General features: G+C 41.8%; 1 protein-coding gene across 1 annotated transcript; it reads right to left on the reverse strand.

Moving 5' to 3' along the window:
* Positions 1-267: 267 nt before the first annotated feature.
* PPM1F (protein phosphatase, Mg2+/Mn2+ dependent 1F) lies at positions 268-23,775 on the reverse strand. The gene is made up of 7 exons (XM_063454468.1): positions 23,525-23,775; positions 8,479-8,621; positions 5,938-6,137; positions 5,447-5,635; positions 2,296-2,439; positions 2,039-2,132; positions 268-1,934 (listed from the first exon to the last, which is right to left on the reverse strand). The coding sequence occupies exons 1-7, from the start codon at positions 23,683-23,685 to the stop codon at positions 1,570-1,572; spliced, it is 1,296 nt and encodes a 431-aa protein (XP_063310538.1). The 5' UTR covers positions 23,686-23,775; the 3' UTR covers positions 268-1,569.
* Positions 23,776-24,786: the final 1,011 nt, after the last annotated feature.

Raw genomic sequence — 24,786 nt, forward strand, 5'->3', positions numbered from 1 at the left:
CCACTAGATGTGGCCTTACTTCTGCTATGTAAACATTGCTGTTTCTCTAAAACTGCAAAGTTTTGGATTGCAGTGTTAAGAGGACAGGGGCACTTTACCTAGACCATTTCAATGAGACAAAGTGGTCTGGATGCCTATAGTGTCCCTTTGACAGCAGCAGTCCCACAGATCCCAATGTTTCTCAAATGTTTGCAATAATTCTTGAGAATGGACAAGCAAATATTGACACATAGAATATGAAAGATGACAAAAAACAAACAAATAAAATTAAGAGTTTGCATACGTAGACATTTATTTAACAATGTCATTTAATACAGTATAGTTAATGTAGGGGTTAACTCTCACAATACTGAACAGAACTTGTAGCTTTATCAAAACAATATTAATACACATTTAAAATATGAAACTCATTCAGAAAGAAGAGTGGAAATAAAAACACAAAACACCAAAATATAAACTATGGATTCTAGATATCAAGAAATGTGTAAAAATATAATACATTTACGAACCCAGGTGGTTGGCTCTCCCCTATGGCCCTCAAGACTGTTAATACTGTTGTTTACAATAAAAGACAAACTATTAAAAAAAATTCTATAGGCTTTGGATGGTGGCAACACTCATTCTGTTTGTCACAATAAAATCACACAAATAGGGAAGGTGACAAGGAGATATTAACACTGGAGTAGCTGGCCATATATTTTTCTCTTCACCACTAGAAAATTAGTCATCATGCAGTAAAATGCCCTGTGAAAAAAGACGAGGTAACAAAATGCAATTATGTCCATTCTCTAGAAACTGTAGATTTCTTTGGGGAAGAGAGGTAATACAGCACATTCAATGTTAACAGTCTGTAGGACTAAGTGTTCATTCAAGAAATGTGCCCACTGCCAATAAGAGTGGTAGTTTCTCATGTTCCAGTATGCTCCTTTTAAATTTGTGAATACCAATTGGACATGCCAGGTTAAGAATAATAATAATAATAATAATAATATTCTGCAGTGTACAGCCACTTACATTGAACACAGAGCACAAGAGTGTGGGCCCCTCACCATTAAAGAAAATAATTGATGAAGTAACCTGAGTTATCATAATCAAAGAGCCCAGTGCTTCCATGAGTGAACAAAATGTTTAAAATATGAAACACCTTGCCCCAAGAGTTAGATGAGCAATGCATTGTGCCAAGAAAAGGTATCCTGGAAAGGTTTACAGTGTGAAAACAAGCAAGATCTAACACGTCGCTTCTATGTAGTATCTTATATACCGCAAGAAAATCCTGTTCTGCAACCACTTAAATTTGAATTCATTCTCAGACTATGTGCCAATGGTAAACAACTCATACATAAGAGTATGTCATAGCTACCAGGGATAGTGTCACCCATTATTGGCTTTTGGTGGTGAAAGCAAACATCCGATCTTGCTCCTCATCAAAGAGCTCTGGATTTTACATGCCCTACTAACAGACTGGCTATTTAAAGGGATAATCTTTTGACCTATTATTTTCCCCGAAGCATTTCATAGAACAGTCATATCTGCAGGACATGGGAGTTGTATGGCATAGCGACTCCAGTTTCACCCTGCGTGATCAGATCCAGTCTCCACCTTGCCTCCAAAGTCAAACAGTGGTTTTGCCTCCCCACAACCTTGTGCTAGAAAATTCTCTAGAACTTTCACTGGTTCTCGCAGAAAAACTACTAGCACTGTGATATTGTCTCCAGATCCACCTTCTTTGGCTGCATTAACAAGTCTCTCTGCAACACTCCGTCCATCACCTGCATTCTCTTGAAGGTGACTGAAGACCAGCTCAGGAACCTCTGATGGTGACACAGTGTCATAGAAGCCATCACATGCCAACACCAAAAAATCCTCAGAACCATTGAGAACATGAGAAGTCACATCTCCCTCACCAGACACATATGGTTTCTGATTAATGTCACCTATAGGTAAGAAAAATAGAAAAAGAGAGGACAGAACAGGTTTAAAAAAAAAAAGAAAACAACAACAAAATTACATCTAATGTATGTATCTGTAACCTACTAACCAATGGCTCTGGATACAGCAAGGGTCCCATTGACTCTCCAGCAGCCCATAAAAGTAACACAACCTCCAAGGGATTCTATTCTGTCGCGCTCATCCTATGAAAAAAAAACACATAAAAAAATGTTTTGATATTTTTTTCTAAAAACAGCCAAGATGGATGAAGGGAAAGTGATAACATGGAGGTCAGAAGACAAAACCAAATGTGGTTGAGTATTGATAAAATTAGTAAGAGAATACACAATTTATAGCCCTGCTTACCTCTCGCTCTGGTTTGTGGGGTTCCATAAGTGTTACAGAACACCCGTCCCTCACAAGAATGGCTTGGGAGTCCCCGAGCCATGCCACATGTATTCGTTCCTCTTCCAACAATACACATACTCCAGTTGTTCCACTCCGCAGTCGCTAAATATTGTACACAGGATGAGAAGGAAAAAAAAAAAAGCATGTTAAAATCTCAACAAATGAGAGCTGGTACTAGTAGTAATGAATAGGCAATGTTGTGAGACCATTTACAAGGTATGCATTGCTTGCTCATAGCTGTACAGTTTGTGGAATTTTTCAAACCATTTCTAAAGCACAAAAATTTTAAGTACATTGTGAAAACACTGCATAACAAACGTGAGGCAGCAAACACTTGATAAATATGTACATATAGGTAAAAGTGCTCATAAACTGAGGGATTACAGAAAGTAAAACAAACTATTAAAGAAAATTAGATTACATTCTATGTATACTTTTGTGTGAACTAGAGCAATTTTTTTTGGCTAAATCTTCCTTTTGGTTGTGCAAATGATTCCATGTAAGCATATCATTGCACAATAACATGAACAAACACAAATATCAAAACAATAGTAAACAATTATATGGCGTTCATAGAAACTGCACAATTTTGTATTAATAACGAGCAGGAACAGGGTAGTTCGACATGTCTAGGCTGGAAAACACATATATGTTAAAACAGATAGGCTAACTAGACATGGGGACTGGAGCAAAGTAAAATGTCGCTAGTCATATTAGTGTTTCAGGAGTAAAGAACCACTGGGGTCGGGATTACTGGCATGGTTCTGCATTGCAAAAGAAACTAACTGTATATAAAACAAACAAAAAAAAGAAAGAAAACCATTGCTCACATTGGGGAGAAGGGGCTTAGAAATGCCGTATGGTGGAAACTGGACTTAGGGAGACTCCTATTTGGGGCAGGCAATATGCCTCTGGGAATAAGTCCAGTATCAACCAATGCCCAAAGTCGGGAATGCTGGATGTTTGCTGCGAAGTGTAGCAAGGTGGGAGCACGGTGTAGGACCTCTCCTGCCCCAGGCCGTGATGAAGGCCAAAATCAGGTAACCACGGACTCGAGTGCTCGCGTCGGAGTTGAAGTCCATCCCTACAGGGGAATTGTGGAAGCTCATGGTGTTCCGTCGCCGGTTCTGGACTAGAACAATTTTAAGGATTTCTACCTCATCTAGTTCAGTGGCAGACAAACTGATATAGACATAAAAAACACTGGGGGCGGGGCCTGACACTCACCGTGGCCGGACGCACTTCTCTGTAGGTCCGGCTCTTCAACTTGAAAACTGTGGCTAAATCGCCCTACAGCAACGCAGAAACCATGTTGGTCCTGCAGCAGACCGACACTCTAGCTCCAAGAACCATTCTAAGCCCGAAATGTAACGTTCTGACAAGCACTTACCTTGTGTGCGAGCTGCGGCCTAGTGTGCCCGGTATTCGGGGGGAGCGGTCGATTACTCGACCTGGCGGTAGCCTTTCTGCAGCAATGTCACCCCCCCCCCGGACTGGTGGGGGTTATCCCCACCCCCATTGGAAAGCGGACTCTCAATTGCTGCAGTACCTGCACTTAATTGCACCAAGTTCTATGCGGTGAAGATGGCGGACGACTCCACTTCTTGTGTTACGCAAGGTACTCCCACTGAGCAGTCACCACACGAGTCTGCTGCACTACCAATGTGGCAAACGGCTTAAATATTCACCCGCTCTTGGGCATTTCGGGAGGCAAAGCAAGAAGCCTCGCTGCTCCAAGCTGGAGGGGAAGAACATGGAGGAGGAATGCGAGTGCGGAAGGGGGCTCCCTCTTCCAGCACAGAGACCCGAAGCTACAAAGCCACCCAGGCCGAGGGTCAGTAGGGGTAAGAAACCCACAGCATAGGCCACACAGTCAGGAGGCAAGCCGCTATCAGCGACGACATCCCAGCAGGGCCTTCTGCCTCTCTAGATTGGAGAAGGACTTGGACTCTTTGAGCCCCCAAGTCAGTGGCTCCCAGATGCAGGCCTCTACACCGACCTGGGGCGGGAGGGAGACACTCCTCTGCACTCATCTCACTGCCTTCCTTCAACTTCCTTCAAAATTAAAAAATAATAAAGCACTTGGCAAACGCAAAACATAAAAAAAAAAAACTAAAAAAAATAACCACTCTCGAAAGCCTTTAGATAATAACAGACTGCTCCATTTAATCTGATATAAATGTATAGAGCAGACAACCCTTGCAAAATGTATTTGAGATTGTTTGGTCTCATCAATATCCTATCGTTTTGCATGTTCAAATCTTGGTAGAAAGAAGAAAAAACAAAAAAAGGAGACTTCATTATCGGTGTACTTACAAAGCTCAGTCATAGACAGCAATGCTTGAGCTGAACTGCTGGAGGTCAAGCAGTCTGTATTAGAAGAAGATACCCATGCAGACACAAAGTAAATATCACTACATGTCGGTTTATCTCTGACTGCTTCTTGGCACTGGATTGAATGAAGCAGCTTCATTGTATATTACAAGCCAACAGTGCAAAGCAGACACATTACACCTCAAAGATGTGAAACTGCATGGTACGCAAACAGGGTTATTAGATAAATACCACATTTTAGCAAATTTAATCCAAACTGCATAACATAGGCTAAAATAACCAAGCTGTGACAATAGCCGCATTTGAGAATGTTTCCAAATTAGCCATTTTAGCTTCCATTTTGCCACTGCAACCTAAATTGCGAAAATTCAGAGTTTAGTGAAAAGCCACAAGCATAACAAGGGTTACTAGCGATTATCCTGCTCACCGTGGGAGTGTTTTTAACAAGCCAAGCTCGTGCATTGTCTGAATTAGCTGCAGATATGAAGATTTCAAAATGCATACTGTGCATGAAAATAAACATTAGTAGTGACTTTCAATCTGAAGTGCACACATTAAAATACCACAGAGGTGGACTAATTGCAAAGTTTTAGCTGCTTATTTTGTTTCGTGAGCTTAAAGAAAATTTGCCATCAGGATATTAAAACTGATTTTAACACTTGAGCACGGGCAGCTAAAATCTTAGACTGGCATAAGACAACAATGGTATCTCAAAAACCTGGAGTTCCTGTAACATAACCAAGCATACAAAATCTGTCCCCATTTACATAATTACCTCTCTCTTTGCTTTTCGAAGGAACATGGCATCCGTACGCTGGAAAGATTCCTTTACAGCCCGAGCAGGGTCCTGTGCCAGTGCTTCGTGATTAGCCACTTGTACATGAACTTGGGCAGCTGCATAGTTCGCAGCATCCACACCGCCATGTCCATCAAATACTGCAAAGTATGATCTCTCTACACCATCCTGAGGGTAAGAAGGAGGAAACCGGTTAAGGATGCACCCAAGCAACCTCTGCCAACCTCTCCAGGTAAAACACAGCGTCTCTCCTGCAACACACCAATATCCAAGAATTGATCTTGAGCATCATATGATTATCTGAATCAACAACAAAGTGTAATTTTATGTGCTCCTGTATTTCATTTGTTTAGATGTCTCTTGTCTTCCCTACTTATAATAAAATAGTTTTATGTTTTAATCAGTTTATCTGTTGGCACTATTTCATCACACAACACACTTCCACTACGTTCAAACAGCAGTCTTAGTACCGTGAGGCCATGAAGTTGATTGAACTCCAATAGGGTCACATGACGATCCTCCATCTTCCTGCGTGTATTACGGATGGCATGGGCAGAAACAATCAACTGGCGTGAGCATCGCGTAATAGGTGGCAGGCAACTCTGCCACATGGTAGTGATGTCCTGCAGGCAGCTCAGGCAATGGTTAAGCAATAAGTCTGAGCAATAGACTGCGGATACAGGTAACAAGACATTACAAGGAGTAATCCATCCACGGTAAAAGCAGCTTACATGGCATGATTGCAACATGGATAAAATACAACTAATTTTGGGGTGGCTAGAAAATGAAAAACCTTTACTGGCACAATAACAGCACATAAAATCAGAGGAGATAGGCGTTTTGTTAATCACACCATTACAAGCACATTCATCTTCTACACACAAAAAGAAAATATTTTAATATCTTGATAGACTTTGAAAAAAATATTTTAAAAGTTTATCCAAAATATTAAATAGTTTGAGAAACCTATCCAAAAATATTAGATTAGCATATATATGTAATATATTCCAAGAGACTATTTCAATCTCTGTATCTACCCAATTTATGGAAAAAGTAGTACTGTATAAGGTATAACGAACGCTCAAGACAAATGGGAATGCATTGGATCTATGATCTCAATAGGTTTAAATAAGAAATTTAAAACTAACTTTACATGCCTATGTCATAATGATTCTAGTTTTGAACTTAGATTTGTTTTTTCGCTTTCTTGGGTGATAATATAAAAAGACACATACCGTATCAGAGTAAGTGCCAATTGTTAAGGGTATCAAATAGTACCTTCTCTCTGTGAAGTTATCATATATAATTTATAGTGTGAATGTTTTAATAGCCAATTAAATCATTGATCGTTTCATGTATTTATGGGCTTACTATAGATTTCGTGTGTATTATATTATGACTGTAAACATCTTTTAGATGTACATAAATATTGTCTCCACGTTAAGATGGATCGCCTTCCTTTAAAGCAGGGGTTCTCAGGTGTTTTTTTTCCTTTTTCTAAACACCTTAGACACACCCAGGTAATCCCTAAATCCTGGACTGGTAGGGGGTCCTTGAGGACTGGTTTGAGAACCCCTGCTTTAAAGGGACACTATAGTCACCACAACAACTACAGCTTATTGTATTTGTTCTGGTGAGTATAATCATTCCCTTCAGGTGTTTTGCATTTCAGAGAAAATGCAGTGTTTACATTATAGCCTAGTGATAACTCCACTGGCAACTCTTCAGATGGCTACAACAGGTGCTTCCTGGGGAAGTGCTGCATGGAGACACTGAACTGTCCTCATATGAGGAGAAGCCAATTGGTCAGGGCTGTGTTTGGCTTGAGCTGGCTCTGCCTCCGATCTGCCTCTTTGACAAGCTCAGCCAATCCAATGCTTTCCTATGAGAAAGCTTTGTGATTAGCTCAGATCAAGACTTCTGATGATGTCAGCCAAGCAGGCAGATCAGGGGCAAAGCCAGCAGCAGCAGACTGCAATAAAAGGTAAGATTTTGCTACATTTAGGTGGACAAGAGGGGAGGGGGCTAGCTGGTGTTTTTAACACTACAGAACATGTTTGTGTTCCTGACCTTATAGTGTCCCTTTAATATCATTCTGTCTAAGCATGTATTGTAAAGAGTTCAATTGCTACTTTCTGTTAATATACCCACTGTACAGCGCCGCAGAGAATGTTGGAGCCTTAGCAATAAATGTAATATGCCAGGGATTGATTCGTTTTGTGCGTTTCCACTTTCAAAAGGCTGGCAAGTGCCTTCTTTGCATACACATTGGCAAATACATTACTTCAAAGAGCATTTGTATACAGCAGTGGTCCTCAACCTTTTCTCACCCAAGGCACACTAAAGCTCTTCTTCACACCAGAAGCAATAAATATATTATATTACATCAGATTCAATAACATGCATACGCATTTATTTATTTATGTACCCAATGCAACCTAGAAGCATATATTTTACTTATCAATATATACTTGTTATAAAATAACAAATAACTAATGGGGTGATGGTTGCACAGCGTATTAAAGCTTTATAAGGCTTTTCCCAGTCTGCGCGGAGCCCTCATGGTGTGAAGATGTATTTATTTTTATGTCTTTAATTTTTTCTGCGTATTTTTTTGCTTGATCGGGAACCCTGAAGCAGGTATTTCATCATAGAAATTAGTCTACTGTGCATGAATCATTATATTCGGCAAAGGAAATCTTCTACACAGTGACTAATGAAAAGGATTGTTTTTTCACTCTTTTTTTTTTTAGACTCCTCTCACTGTATAGGAAACGCCTCTCATTTTACAGCAGTCTCTGCTTTTCTCTCTCTTACCAACAGAGGGAGGCCGAATACCACTAAACATGTAGAATGAACACATAATACACGTTTGAGTAGGGAGGAGCCAAGCAGGGCTACGTTGAGGACACAGCATGACCCTGCGTAAGGTTTTCAAATCAGATGCCAACACGATTCCTGAAATGTACAGACTTGTTTGGAGATGGTGATGCAATACATCATATACTTACTATCCTCCTCCTTTGGGCTCTCATTCTCCAGCTCCTGCAAATCTGTTGCATCTTTCTTCTGCAAATAGGAGGAGAGGTCTCCCTCCAAAGCCTGCTGAACAGCAGCATTGACCAGGGTTGCAGAAAGCCATGAAGGTGCACCCCTGGGGATATAAAAATAACATGTTAGCAATGCTATTACTGCACAAGAATTAAAGGAACACTATAGTATCAGGAATATAAAATGTATATTCCTGACACTGTAGCTGTAAAAACAAAGCTTGGGTCCCCAGCCTCCCTGTTAGAGAAGTAAAAGGTGTTAAAAAACAAACAAACACAAAAAAACCCTCACCCTTTTCTAGCGCTAGTCTCGCCACGGCTATCTCTACCTTCTTGGCGGAGGTCATCAAAATTGACGAACTCAGCCAATCCAATCCATAGGAAAGCATTAGGCGACTTGTGCATGCGCGGCAAAATGCTACACTGCGCTAATCAGTATCTGCTCATAGAGATGCATTGAATCAAAGCATCTCTATGAGGAGTATTCAGCATCTCAATGCAGAGGGTGAAAGTCACTGTGCTGCACCGGACTAGGAAGCCCTTTAGTGGCCATCTGAATGTCTGTCCCTAGGCAGTAATGTAATTTCTCTGAAAAGGCAGTGTTTACATTAAAATGCCTGCAGGGACAGGCTATAGACACCAGATCCACTACAGCTGTAGTTGTTCTGGTGACTATAGTATCCATTTAACTAATTTAGGGTACTTTACAAAATGTTAATGTGACAGAGCTCCTGTACTCCGACCGAGTACTTCCGGCCAGTCCGCTTCCTAGCCACTTGCAGGGACCCTGGAACATTTTAGCCCCAGTTGCTGAAGCTTGACTGGGGTCTCTCCGGAGCTCTTCCTCCCGACCATGCTGCAGCCATCCTTCAAGGCAGGTATCGCCCCCTCTGCCTATTCCCCTGGATCCCCATATCAGGCAGGGATTTGAGACAGCCGGTCCCCCTCTCTCCAACCACAGCCGGAGTTACAGGTAGTGGAGACAGTCGGTCTCACTCCCCAGGGCAGTGTACCATGCAGGGAGAGGAGACGACCAGTCTCACTCCCCAGCGACAGCCGGAGTTACAGGGGGAGGAGATGATCGCTCCCTCTACCCTACAGCAACAAGCATCATTGGGAGTAGAGACAACCGGTCTCTCTCCCCAGCAGCAGCAGACATCACTGGGAGTGAAGACAACCGGTCCCACTCCACAGCGACAGCAGGAGTCACAGGGAGTGGAGACAACTGGTCTCACTCCCCAGCGGCAGTGTACCCTGCATGGGGAGGAGACAACCAGTCCCTCTCCCCAACCACAGCTGGAGTTACAGTGAGTGGAGACAGTCGGTCTCACTCCAAAGCAGCAGACAGCATTACAGTGAGTGGAAACAGCAGATCTCACCCCCAAGCAGCAGCAGGCCTCATTAGGAATGGAGACAACCGGTCTTACTCCCCAGCGGCAGTGTCATTTATTGGGAGTGAAGACAGTCTCTCTCCCGCCCCAGCAGCAGGGTGTGTTCCAGGGAGGGGAGACAACCGCTCTCTCTCCGCAGCGGCAGTGTGCAGCGCGGGGAGTGTAGACAGTTGGCCCCCTCCCCAGTGGCAGTTAGAACTATCAAGAGTAGAGATAGCTGGTGTCCAACCCCAATTGCAGTCGGAGTTACCAGGAGCAAATGTTGCAAATCCCCCTCCACAGTGGCAGGCTGAGTTACCGGGAGTGGGCACAGCAGGTCTCTCTCCCGAGCTGCAGCTTGGGTTGCTGGAAGTGGAGATTGTCAGACTCCCTCCCCAACGAGAGAATGAACTTACAGGATAGAACTTTGTTCAGGAGACTACAAGGTCTGGGACCTGGTTAATCTTCCCTCGGAGGTCTGGGACCTGGTTAATCTTCCCTTGGGGGCGGGGAAGATATGTGGTGGTAGTTGTGGTGACATTCTGTCATCAAACTTATAGGGTTACCAGGGGTCCAAGCTCAGTTATGCCTTTCTTACAGGGCGATAAGCTTTACCCTTTGATATGGTAATTAGGTAAGTCAATACCTTTACAAGTCAGGAAAGAGATAACCACTTCCCCCATCTCCATTCCTCCCTGTTCCTTCTTGGCTGTGCTACTGAGCAGACATGTGCTTATTTTTATCACGGTGAACTGTGAGTGGGAACTAAGAATACAGATGGTGAGAGCACTCAATTAAAATAAAATAAAAAATAAATAAATAAAAAGTACAATAGTAATATTACCCAAACTTGATCACAATATAAAAGGAGCCACTTAGATAGCTGGCTCAAACTGCATGCCTTGAATCACTCTCTTATTGGACTTCAGCTGGGTCCTTTCTGTAGTTGTATCCCATGTGCCACCAAGATACGCAGGTTCAAGGGGTAACAATAAACTTTATTCTTCCAAAACAATGGAGATCATAAAATAATACATATATAAAAGAAAGTCCCTTTGCATTAAAAAGTCCAAAAAGCACCTGGCATGCTGTCTTTTAAACCTGTTCCTCGCGCCCACTTTACTTCCGGGGTTGACGTCGGGACGTGCCCTGCGTCATCACGTCCCGACGTCTATCTTAACTTCCGGTTTAACCTTATGTTAGGACGTGTCAAGAACGTCATAGAAAGATAAAATAGAGCGTCCATACAATAAAATATTCCTAGCATAGAATGGTCAAATCTAGGTATACTTAAAATCCTTTTAGAGGAAAAAGAAAATATATAACCTTGCATTTAAAATAAAATACATTATCAAATAGTATACAACGTAAAATTATAACAGTATACAATTAGTTACTAAAAGAAGGGAGATACATATGATATAGTAGATAAAGTCTTAAAAACCTAAATAACGAAAAACTTGGATTGATAATAAGAGGAAAAATAAAATAGAATAAATAATTTCGAAAAATTATAAAATACTTAAATATACAATACAGTATTTTATAATTTTTAGAAATTATTTATTGTTCTATTTTACTTTTCCTCTTATCAATCCAAGTTTTTCATTATTTAGGTTTTTATATACCGTTTTTTTAGACAACAAAAAGGGCTTTAATTTGATGTGACCTATACATGTATAAATTCTCATTTATTACAACAAAAATGCAAAATAATGTGAAAAAAAAAATGCTTTTTTCCCCCACGTTTTGGCAATAATAATGTGTGCATAATATGTCCAGCTTAGGAAAAGTAATTCAAAATCAATTCATTTAAGTGTCTTGATTTACAAAGTACATAATATGTGTAGGATTTCAGTTTATTTTGAAAGTTACAGGTCACAAACTACAAGGTCTAAAATAAAATTTCAATGTGAAACAATTTTAGAAGTTGATATGTTTGTCTTGGAAGTTTAATACCCATTACAGGAAACAAAATTGCCACACAAAAGTATATATTTATATAAAGTAGACATCACAGGCTATTTACCGAAGGTTAGTTTGACACTTTTTGCGAAGCCATTTCAGCGCCAATCTCTGCTAAATATTGGAGTAAAATTGTGTTTTTTCTCTATTTTGGCATATTCACATATAACAAGGTTTTTGTAATGTGTATTTCGTAAACCTAGTGTGTGCTATCCCTGTACAGAACCACATTGTGTTCAGCTACATCTGCTGAGTACAACGATACCCCCATTGTATACTTTTGCCCCTATTCTGTGAAGCTACAGTGCCACATAGGAGACCATGCTATTTCAGTTTCTATAGTTGGAATTTTCATAGATGGTCATATGTCTGAATTTGTGGCATTATAGCCATTTGACTGTTCAAATAACCCCATAAAGGCCTTCCATTTGAGAAAGCAGACACTTCAGGGTATGTTATTAGGCATATATTATACCTTAACTTGCCACCATGTTTTCACCAATTTATTTCAAATTTTGTGGTGAGAAATTTATTTTTTATTTTTTTACATACATGTTGCATTTTTGCTGGGTATTTCTTACATTTGATAAGTGCCACTGTCATAAATCCCCCTAAGTATGCTCAGTTACCTCTTCTGAGTAAAACAATATGTCCAATGTATGACCCAGACACTATTTTGTGAAGCTACAGTGCTGTGAAAGAGATGTGATAAGTTCAGGTTTTTAAGTGTGAATTTACATGGAGAGTTTTAATGGGTCCGTATTCTATTTTTAAATATGTTAGCAGGCTGCTTTTTCCAACTACCCCAAAAAGGCATACTATTTCTTAAAGAAGACGCCCAAGGGTATTTCAAATGGCAAATTTTGAACCTTAGCGTGGGATAATTTTTCCGTTTGTATCAAGTGCAGTGGTAAAAAGCATTTTTTTTCTGCCTTTTTGACACACAGTGAGTTTGTACTGTATATTTTGCAAACCTTATGTGTGCTACGGCTTTATAATACTTTACATGTTGCTCAGCTATGTTGTCTGAGTACAGCAGTACCCCCGTATGTACCTTTGCCAGTTATATGGGGACGTTGAAGGGGCACATTTCAGACACATCCATTGCAGGTTTTGTCAAACTTTGAATTTGTACGCTGTGTTGTTACCCCACTTTGAAGTTTTTTAGCAGGCCATATATTCCAACTATCCCATAAAAGCATACTATTTCTTAAAGAAGACATCCCAGGGTATTTCAAAAGGCATATTTTGAACCTTAGTGGGGGATAATTTTTCCACTAGCTTGTACCAAGTGTAGTGGTAATAAGCATTTTTGACTGCCTTTTTTACACCCACAATGAGTTTGTACTGTATATTTTGCAAACCTTATGTGTGCTACGGCTATATAATACTTCCTATCTTGCTCAGCTATGTCGTCTGAGCACAGCAATACCCCCATATGTACCTTTGCCAGGTATATGCGGACATTGAAGGGGCACATTTGAGACATAGCCATTTAAGTTTTTTAAAACTTTACATTTTTACGCTGTGTCCATACCCCACTTTGGAGGTTTGTTTGTAGGTTAATTATTCCAGCTACCCCATAAAGGCATACCATTTCTTAAAGAAGACACCCTAGGGTATTTCAAAAGTTGTATTTTAACCCTTAGCGTGAAATAATTTTTCCGCTAGCTTATACCAAGTGTAGTGGTAATACGCTTTTTATATGCCTTTTTGACATACTCAATGAGTTTGTAAAATATATTTTGCAAACCTTATATGTGTTACAGCAGTATAATACATCATATGTTGCTCCGCTATGTCATCTGAGTACAGCAATACCCCCGTATGTACCTGGTATATGACAACGTTGAAGGGGCACATTTGAGACAGCCATTCAAGATAGAATTTTTATGCTGGGTCCATGCCCCACTTTGGAATTATTTTAATAGGTATTGTTTTCCCATTTACTTCACAAAGGCATACCATTTCCTAAAGAAGACACCCCAGGGTGTTTCAAAAGGCATATTTGAAACCTTACTGTGGTATCATTTTTTCGCTAGCCTGTACCAAGTGTAGCGGTAATACGTATTTTCCCCCTTTTTTAAACATTTTTTTTAACTTTTTAAAAGTTTTTTTTAACTTTTAGAAAGTTTTATTTAGCTTTTAACAACTTATTTTACTATTTTAAAACTTTGTTTAAACTTTTCAAAAGTTTTTTCACTGTTTATTGGTTTTTTTTTTTACACTTTTAACCCCTAACTAGCCTAACCGTAAATCCCCCAATTTCCCCACTAACTTCTACCCACCTTAGCTAAATAAATATTTTAAAATAATTAAATACATTTAACCCCTGAGGATTAAAAAAAATAAAAGTTAACCTTCATGGGTTAAAGAAAAAAAATCAGATCACAGTGAAATACTGTGATCTGTATTTTGATCACTGCAGGCAGTGATCAAAGGGCAGGGAAGGGGTTACATTTTATTTGAAAGAGGTAAGGGGGAATGGGATTTTGTAACTAACTGTTTTTTTCTTACAGCCAGAGACAGATCAGCACCAATCTGTCTCTCTGCTGTTCACAGCTCACATGGAGCTGCAGGGAAACAGATCGGGTTTCACTGCAGCACATGTGATCGCTCTGACTCCCGGTCAGAGCGATCACAGGGGCTGAATCAGTGAAACTGCCCATGGTAGTGTGCCTCCATATGGAGACACACTACAGGAAGATTAACCCCACGATTGCCGCGATTGTGGCAATCAGGGGTTAATTTTCATTTTGGACGGAAATTTTCCGTCCAGCGTCCTTAAGGGGTTAATGTGATTTGTCGGTTTGTATTTTTATTGAGTTGTCCGCAATCTTGATGTATTTAATCATATGGGCTAGTCCCAAGAAAAAGTTTTGTATGTCAGTTTCTTTTGGAACTTGTGTCCTGTGTGGATCCCAGTGACAGAGTCTTCAGATCTGCTTTCTGGTTGCAGGATCCCTTCTAGCCCTAGGATAAAGCAAGAGAGCTAAAATTACCTTTGTAAAGGCAATAACTATAAATCACTGAAACAAAGGCTGCAGCGGAATAGGCAGAGGGGTTGATACCTGCCTGAAAGGAGAGCTTTGACCAATGGAAACTGGACCCAGCACCCTGGTCCAGGGTGGGATGCAACAGCGAGACCCCATCCAAGCTGTGGTGGCTAGGGGCTGAAGTGCTGATGGTGTCCCAGTGATAGCTAGGAAGCGTGTTTGGCAAAGGTACCTGGTCGGGGTACCAGGTGGTCTGCCATAGCTAACAATTGTATAAATTTGTAGAATTAAAAAGAAAAAACTACACGTGGTTGTTAGTCTGACATTTGTAGCACCTTTATACAGAGTGGGGGAAGGGATCCGCCTGCTACTGCAGACAGTTCCTATAAACAGTATATTCTGTGGATCTTTGAAGGTATGCAACTTTTTATTATTTTAATTTGCTTAACAAATATTTAATACATGATCTATGCCATAGACCCTGACAATCCCTTAACATGCATTTGCGAATTTAAAGGTTTTCTATGATAGGCCAGCTGCCAACAAGACAGTGATTACCTAACTATCAAGCATATATATATTAAAGCATTTTGGAGTAATATAGATATTTATGATTGTTTGTTTTAACTTTTACATAAGAGATTTTGAAATCTGTAACAATGTTTATATGGTGCTAATATATTTTACAACATTGTATAGGCAAAAGAATAATTGATCCTAAAATTATCCCAGCCTTTAAATTACTATAACCATTACCAAACCAGTAATTTGGATTTTAGGTATAAAATTGCCAGCATTTAAACTGACTTCCTCTCCTCAGAAAACAAAGTGGACAAATGTTTCCATAAACCTCGAGTCGTCCAAATGAATCAGAGCCCATTTCCTGTGTTAAATAAGTATGGTGCAAAAAGACTTGCAAAATCATGTATTTCTTGCTTATGGTTGTAGAACTAGATGAAACTGAAGACAGGATATGCTGCTGGAAAGAGGAAGTCTAAAAGGAAATGCCGTCAGAAAATAGGAAGTCTGCTTTGGCAGTCTCTATTGTAACACTCCTTGCTATACAGGAAACATACCACAAATAGAAAAGGGCAGCAGGTGAAAAAATAAAAAAAATAACTGTTTATTACATGCTTTGGAATGAAGAAACATGGCTGAACATGACATTAGTAAGACCACAATGGTATGTGTGTGTGCCATTCATTCACAAAACAGTGAATTTAAATTTAACCAAATACATAATTGTATTGAATTGCAAAAATAATATCGAACTTTAGGTAAAAGGTGCAGTTTTGGAAAAAAAAATGCCATCTTAGCTATAGTCACTGTTTGACTATATTTTAGCCAGTTTTCCCAATTTACCGTATATACTCGAGTATAAGCAGAGTTTTTCAGCACATTTTTTGTGCTGAAAAACCCCAACTCGGCTTATACTCGAGTCAATTGTCTGTATTATGGCAATTTACATCGCCATAATACAGACAATGGGGCTGTGTAGGAGGGGGGCTGGCAGGGAGCTCTTACTTACCTCCCCTGCAGCTCCTGTCAGCTCCCTCCGCCTCCGCGCCGGTCCGTTCAGCACCTCTGTCAGCTCCCAGTGTAAGTCTCGCGAGAGCCGCGGGGTCAAAGTGCGGCCGCGAGATTTACACTGGGAGCTCCACGGACCAGCGCGGAGGAGGAGGGAGCTGACAGGAGCTGCAGGAGAGGTAAGTAACAGCTCTGCCAGCCCCCCTTCTTCACAGTCCATCCACTGGACCACCAGGGAGTGAGTGCCCCCCTCCCTGCCATGTATCAAGCTGGGAGGGGGGACGAAAAAAATTAAAATAATAATAAAATAGAAAATAAAAAATAATAATTACCGTATTTTTCGCTCCATAAGACGCACCTCACCATAAGACGCACCTAGTTTTTAGAGGAAGAAACCCAGAAAAAAAATATTCTGAACAAACTGTCCCATAGTGTTTCTTACTGTGGGACAGTTTGTACAGAATATTTTTTTTCTCCCCTGTCCCATAGTGTCCTCCCCTCCCCATAGACTTCATCTCCCCCCCCCCCCCCCTTAGACTTCTCTCCCATACTGTCCCCCTCCCCTTGTCCCATAATTACTTACCTGTCTTGCAGCGTTGGCCGGCAGCACAGGGCGCACCGCGGTAGTGGAACTTGAATTTCATGTTCCGGTTTCCGGCGGGACTGAAAGGAAGTGCGCACTCCGCTTGTGCACACTTCCTTTCAGTCCCGCCGGAAACCGGAACATGAAATTCAAGTTCCACTACCGCGGTGCGCCCTGTGCTGCCGGCCAACGCTGCAAGACAGGTAAGTAAAGCTTCATATTCGCTCCATAAGACGCACAGACATTTCCCCTCACTTTTGAGGAGCGAAAAATACGGTAAATAAAATAAAAAATAATAATAAAATTGCCCACCCCCCACCAAGGCTCTGCAACACACACACACTGCACTCATACACACACACTGCACTCATACACAAGCTGCACTCATAGATACACTGCATTCATTATATACACACACTGTAAATAAATATTCAAATAATATAATTTTTTTAGGAACTAATTTTATTTAGAAATTTACCAGTAGCTGCTGCATTTCCCACCCTAGTCTTATACTCGAGTCAATAAGTTTTCCCAGTTTTTTGGGGTAAAATTAGGGGTCTCGGCTTATATTCGGGTCGGCTTATACTCGAGTATATACGGTAGTTTTAAATTTAAAACAACTCTGAGATCAGTTAAAGGGACACTACAGGCACCCAGACCACGTCAGCTCATTGAAGTGGTCTGGGTGCAGTGCCCCAGGTTTCTTAACACTACAAAGATAATTATTGTAGTTTCTGGAAAGTTAACTCCAGCTCTAGTGGCTGTCCATAAGACAGCCACTATAAAGACTTCTGGGTGGTTTGGGGGCTAGTGGTCACTTGACGCTGGACGTCCTCACGCTATGCATGAGGACACCCAGCGTCACCAAAAACCTCACAGGAATGCATTTTATGCTATGCTTTCCTATGGGGGAAGTCCTAATGCGAGCGGGGCATTGAAGAAGCGCCAAGGGACATCGGCACTGGATGAGGTAAGTGACAGAAGGGAGTTTTAACCCCTTCTGTACCGTGTGGGGGGGTATAGTGAGCTATAGTGCCAGGAAAACAAGTTTGTTTTCCTGGCACTATAGTTTCCCTTTCATAAACCCTGTAGTGAGAAGACTTTTACCCAATATAGTATTGACGCATGAACATTTGCCATTTTTTTTTCCAGATTAAACAAGTAATGTTTAATGAACAGGGCCTCTTTAAATGTCTACGTGGGAGCAAAGGCTGTTAGTGGTAATCAGTAAGCAATGTATGTGGTTGGTATGTCAGGTATGAGGAAGAGAAGAATGGGCTTGTTCTAACAATCTTAGTCAGGCCTTTAAAAGATCTGTCACAACCTGCCAACAGCCAGGAACATGCAGTGTGGTGCTGAGGGAGGGTCTTCACTGGCCTGGAGCTGAATCGTTAATGAAAAATGTTTAAATTACCTTAAAGGGTTAAGGGCCCTGATTTTAAGCAAACAAGGTCAGACTTCAGCCCGGCTGAAATCCATACTAAACTCAGGCTCATTTGGAACCTGGTTTGCTGGTTACAGTCCAAATGGACCCATACTGCACCACATAGTTTTGCCCCATTCAGTAAAGAGCTATGTGGACGTTGGTAAATAGATCTCCTTTTGTTCCACACCACTCACAGCAACAATGGCTCAGTGGATGAAAAAGCAAAACACTTGAAAAGCTAGTTATTGATTCAGGAATTTTGAAGAATTAACATGGGAACTGCATACTGTAGGACATATTAGAGCTAGTAAAATAGCTGTTTAACAGGACACTAAGCACCAAACCCATTACATTTTTTTGACAATCTTAATTTTCAGATGAAGACATAACATAAAAGATAGACAGGGGGTTACAACATTGTCAGTTCCATGTAGGTAGAAGACTTTTGGGAATGAGAGATAGGCTGTTACTATTCGTACTATAGGGAGCAGATAGATCATATCTCAAGACAGGAATAATATAAATTTACATGTTCATGCCTATGATTTTGCCTAGTGATTTAATTGAGCTTTTGAGTGACAAAACTACCATTTCAGCAAATCTCGCCTAGTTTTAAAGAACTTACGTTCATTGTGGTGATTCTGTTGGGGGGAGAATGATGTAAAATCATATAAAAGTAAAAAACTTTTAAATTCTTTACTTAAACTTTTTGACCCATATACACTCATGGGATATGAAGACATGATGTATGCCGGCAGGGATCAGTGCTGAAAGCAACTTTGGGATTAAAAGAGGCTAATAACTGTTTAACCCCTGTGCTCAGGGGACTGCTGGCACCATAACAACTTAATATATGAAGTTGTTATGGTGCCTAAACTGTCGCTTACGCGTGAAGTATGTGTTGTGTGTCGTTTTTCATTTTACAAAAAGAGCACAAATGAGCAAATTTCAATAAAATTGGCACTTTTACAAATTAACCTTGTTACACCTCCGAGGCTGTCATACTCCTGTTACTTCCTGGTGTTAGGGGTATTTGGGTATAAACAGGTTCATTTGAGCTAGAATTGTATTAACTGTCTGTAATATTTATTTCTATGTAAGCTGAACACTCTCACCCACTTGTTCTAATGACGTATATAAACATTTGAGATTAGTTTAGTGAATACAAGGTCAGTCAGCTCAGAGAATCTTCTCTAGGTGCATGAGAATCAGAATTGCCTTGTAGTAAACCAAAATATTTTCTTATCTGATGGCGCATGGTTTGTTTTCTTATTAGCTTAGGATTTTGAACTCATACATGTAAATGAAGGTTAATGTTAAATTTTACTTTAGTACAATGACTAGATTTAATACGGCGTTCTACCCAACCATATAATGATTTAGCCTGTGTTAGACTAAGTTAATTAGCATAATTAGTTTATTGAAATGTTTTCGCATTCATGAATTACTAGTCTATATAAGGAATCTTAGGTATAAACAATTTGGATCAGATCTTCCTAATCTATGGATAGACACTGAATCTACAATTGGCATTTGTGTTAGATTTTTTATTTACTTTTCTGACAAGCATTTATACTTTAATATTTACTCTGCCTTTTGGGTTTGTGACTTTTCCTGATCATTATTATTTTTTTTTTTTTATAATTCTTTATTTTTTGTCACTCAGCATGGTCTTCGAACATATAGTTTATGGGCCATTGCCCTCGAGGTTTGCATACATTTTTACATACATATTTATTGGCATTTGTACATCAACATGCAGGGTGATTTTTGGTTGTTGTAAGCGTGAATCAGCAGGTATGAGTAAGTAAAGTTAGCCCCTCAGGACACGTTAGTAGATACCTTCGTGTCTCGCTTTGGCCTAAGTGAACCAGGGGGTAGCCCCCTCTAATGAGTTGTCTCTCTAGTTAATTCAGCGCTGTTGTGGATAGTGGGGGAAGATCGGAGCCATTGCTGGTATGACTATTACTCGTGTGTGTTATGAGCGGGTGTATTGCGCTATGCTGCTGCTGCATAGGGAGTTGTGTATGGTGGTGTCTCTGGTTGCACTGGTGTATGGTGCACCTTCTTGGGTCTATTGTGGTATGGGTATGAGTGTCGCGTCGGTGCATAGACCCGTGTGGCGCAGACATGTGGGGCTCTATGTGTGGGCGAGGACTCAGGGTAGCATAAAACAAATACCAATCGAGGCATGAAAGTCCACATAAAAAAAAAAAAACAGAACAAAAACTTTCAAGGTGGAGGCCAATCTGACCGGATCGCTGGCTGAGAGCACTGTTGGGTAAGTGGGGACCTGCAGTTCTCTCCTCCTCCGGGAGCAGTCACTCAAGTTGGCTCTCTGTCTGATGTAGCATGCTGTGGCTTGAGGGGGGTGAATTCAACAATGGTGGCTGGGTTCAGCCGGGACAGTCCTGAAGTGGTTACCGGTTGGGAATCTGCCAGTCCCATGGTGTGCAAGTGTGTCTCCAGCTCTTGGGGGCTTTGTGCTCGGTATGTTTTCCCTTTGTGTGTAATCAGGAGAATGCGTGGAGTGCCCCATCGCTAGAGGATGTTTCTGGAGCGGAGTTGTAGGAGTTAGTTGAGGTTGGAGGGATCTCCGCCAAGTGATGGTGCCTTTTGTCAAGTCAAGGAATACTTGAATTGTTGCCCCTTCAAAGTGTAGCAGGGTTTTCCCACGTAGGGCATTCAGTAGCTGAACCCTGGCTTGGAGGCTCTGAAAGCGAAGGATAAGATCTGCAGGGGCCGACGCTGGGGCAGTTGTAGGTTTCAGCAATCTAAACATCCCGTCGATATGTAGCAGTTTCGCCTGTTTGGGAGGCAGTAGTGCTGTAAACATGCGTCTGATGAAGTGGGGTGTGTCCGTAGTGCCCACCGCATCAGGAATGCCCCTGATTTTGAGATTGTACCTCTGTCTCTGTTCTTCTAGTGCGTCCATCCACTCTCTGATGTTGAATTGCTGCTGTTACATGTTGGCCACCTGTTGCTCAATTACTGTCAGCCTAGCGTCTTGTGTGTTGGCTGAGGCCTCGAGTTGCGTGATTTTTACAGTAGCCCCTTGATACAGCAGCATACTCCTGAGCTGCTCGGCGGTGACCGGGTCTCCCGTCCTGGGGGATTTGCGGACAGGTTCTGTCGGTCAGCTGCAAGTCACCCCCTTGCCTAGGTCGGCAGATGTGTCCTCCGAGGAGCATGAGGAGAAATCCTCTTCCAGCGCCATCTTTGCCCATGCGGCCTGTTGTGAGTGTCTCAGCAGCTCACCGATGTCTTTCGTGATGGGGCCTTTATCGGCTCTGTTTTTTTTTGTTTTGCTACCCATTTTATGCTCCAGATCGAGGTGTGGGTTATGGTGCCGTTCTCACCCCTTTATTCCGCCTGATTAGCAGTAGTTGTCTCGATTTTCAGTCGATTTGGGCACAGAGCTCAGGGCTTTGTGTCCGCTCTGTTCAACAGTTGGCTCCGCCCCCTTCCTGATCATTATTAAATAAATATATTAAAAAACTTATGTGAAAGTACTTACTGCCCTTTTCAGAAAAAAAATAATAATCTAGATGCGTAGGTGTGTGTGTGTATGTATGTATGTATGTATCTATCTGACACACAGATACACACACAGCCACATTTTAGTCGCTGTTATTGAGACATGGTATAATGAGAAAAATGACTGGGACACAGCAATACCAGGATACTCTTTATATAGAAAAGACAGGGAAGGCAGGAAAGGGGATAGCATTAAATCTAGCCTAATAAAAGTTAGTGAGGCGAACATACGTTTGGGTTACGTTAGAATTTGGTAATCACACAGTAACTCGTGTAGGTGTGATTTATAGGCCCCCAGGACAAATTGAAGAGTTAGATAATCTGCTAGTTGAGGAAATAGCTAAAATGACAATGAAGGGGGAAGTTATCATCATGGGTGACTTTAATCTTCCTGTTGTGAATTGGAAAACAAAATATAGCTGCTTGTGCCAGGAGCACACATATTCTATATATGTTACAAAGTGGATGTCTATATGCAGGGGCGTACCTAGAGCATGTGGATCCTGTGTTTGGCACCCCCCCTCCTTATACAAGACCCCTGTCCCAATACACAACTCCTACCCCCTTCTACAAAATCCCTGCACCCCCTCACACACAGTTACAAACAGTCAGTCACAGGCAGAGAGTTTTACACACACACAGAGAGTCATTTACAAGCAGTCACACACAGTTGTACCCAGACAGTCCCATACACGGTCACAGGCAGACAGTTACAGACCCACACACAGTCACAGGCAGACAGTCACACACACATACACAAGCAGACAGGTACACACAGTCACAGAGGTACAAACAGTCACAAACACACACACAGTAACAGGCAGATATTTACACACACACAAAGTTACAGTCACGCACACAGACGCAATACTCTGCCAACAGACATCCTAACTCACTTTCCATTGTTGTAATCAACAGAAGAATGATACAGTGTGGCTGCTGCCTAGAACCCGTTTGTCAGGAAAGCTAAAGGCGCCCCCCTCCCCCCCCTCTTGCCATCGCTCCCCTAGGTGTAAACTCTTTAAGACCATATTTCTTGTCACTTTGACAAAATTTGTCAAAAGTAAAACTGCAGAAACAGGGTCTGGATAAACTGAACTGATTACTATGGCAATCACAGTCAGGGTTAATACCCACTAAACTCCACACTGGATCAAATTCTAAATTACAAAACAGAACCAAAAATATTAGTGAGTAGTGACTGCAGCTTTTTCCTGAATACAGATTTATTGACACACAGTTCATATCCACACTCTGCTGACATGAAAGCAATGTGTCTGAGTGACACTGTCATACAATGACAGCAGTATACACACAATAACATGGGGTTATAACATGACATAGCAGCACACTCTCTCTGGCTGTCACTCTCACTCTCTGCAAGTCATGGGCTAATTAGCCACTTTATAGCAGGGCTGGCCACAGAGCAGACCCACCAGCTGTGTGACTTCTAGCCCCATGATGCTCTGCTATTGTAATGGCTGGCAAAGCATGATGGGAGTTGTAGTTATACCGCTGGTCCCCTCCCTCTCTCACAGTGACAGCCCTTGTGGTTGCTATGGTTACACAGTGCCCATGGAGGAGGTGTGGGGAGCCCTCTCACCTGTTTCCCAGAAATCCTAGCAGGAGCTCCGCCAGCTCCCCCTGTGCCTCCTCCCGGCTCACGGTGCGGCTGCCCGGCCTCAGCTGCTGTCTCTGCCCCGGGAGATCGCGCAGTACGCTCCCCAGGAATTCCCGGGCTGCCCCGTCCTCCTCCTCCTGCATGCCGCCTGCCCTGACTGTGCGGGACCCGGAAACTGGCCGAGCCGCACGTGTGTGGGCGCCGCTACCGGCCGGGGGAGCCGGGGCGTGGCAGCTCGGGACCGGCAGGCAGGGAGCGGGGGCCGGAGCGAGCAGCGCCAGGGGCCGGGACTATCTAAACCCGCGGGGTGAGGGCAGGACCGCTCACAATAAAGCGGAGATAGCAGAGGGCAGCAGAACCCATGTAACCCCCCCCCCCCTCCGATACGTGTGGTACAGTCCAGGTGGGAGGGCTCAGCGAGGAGCTGCTGCTGTGAGAGGAGCTGTCAGTGTGGAGCACAGATTCATGTTCCTCTCACACTGGGCGGGTTACTAGCTGATAACACTCTGCCATCACTGCTGGCTCGGACTCCAATTCCAGTCATGCTCAGCCTGCAATTCTGATGGCATTGCATTAAGGGATCTGTAGTCTCCAAAAGCTGGAGTGCCATTAGATAGTAGACCCTATTCTCAGACTGCACTGTGTTATGTTTATAGTAAAATATAGCATCCTTCTCAGCAGCATGTTTATAAAATATTGGGTAGTAATACAGCATCTGTTATACACCCAGTACCTGGGTTACTACCTCAAGGATATCAGGATTCATACCAAGTAGTAACTCTTCATAGAGTGTAAGCAGGGCATTCTTCACCTATTGTCTCTGTCGATTACTTGTCGAATTTCGCCATTCTACAGCTGAAAAGCGCTGCGGAATAAGTTGGCGCTATATAAATGACAATACTAATGAAGCAATAAATGGGCACCATCGGGTTGGGAAGTAAAAAATTCTAAACTGTACTTCTAAACAGAAAAAAAAACAAAAACAGAAAGGTGTCAATATGGTTAAATCATTTCATTTTATAGTTAATTAATTAAGCAGCAATACCACAGATATAACTTTACCAATCTTTGAGAAAAAAAGCTTGGATTTATTTTGTAACAGTAAGAGATGACACTGAAGGAATGTCAGAAATAATGCCTTAAATATTTTGGGTTTACAATCCTTAGTTATAAGGCTTATCACAATTTATATTCAGTAATCATTCACTAGAAAGATTTTTAAATCTGTGCATTCTACAGCACAG

Source organism: Pelobates fuscus, chromosome 5 (assembly GCF_036172605.1).
Source record: "Pelobates fuscus isolate aPelFus1 chromosome 5, aPelFus1.pri, whole genome shotgun sequence".
NCBI lineage: Eukaryota > Metazoa > Chordata > Amphibia > Anura > Pelobatidae > Pelobates > Pelobates fuscus.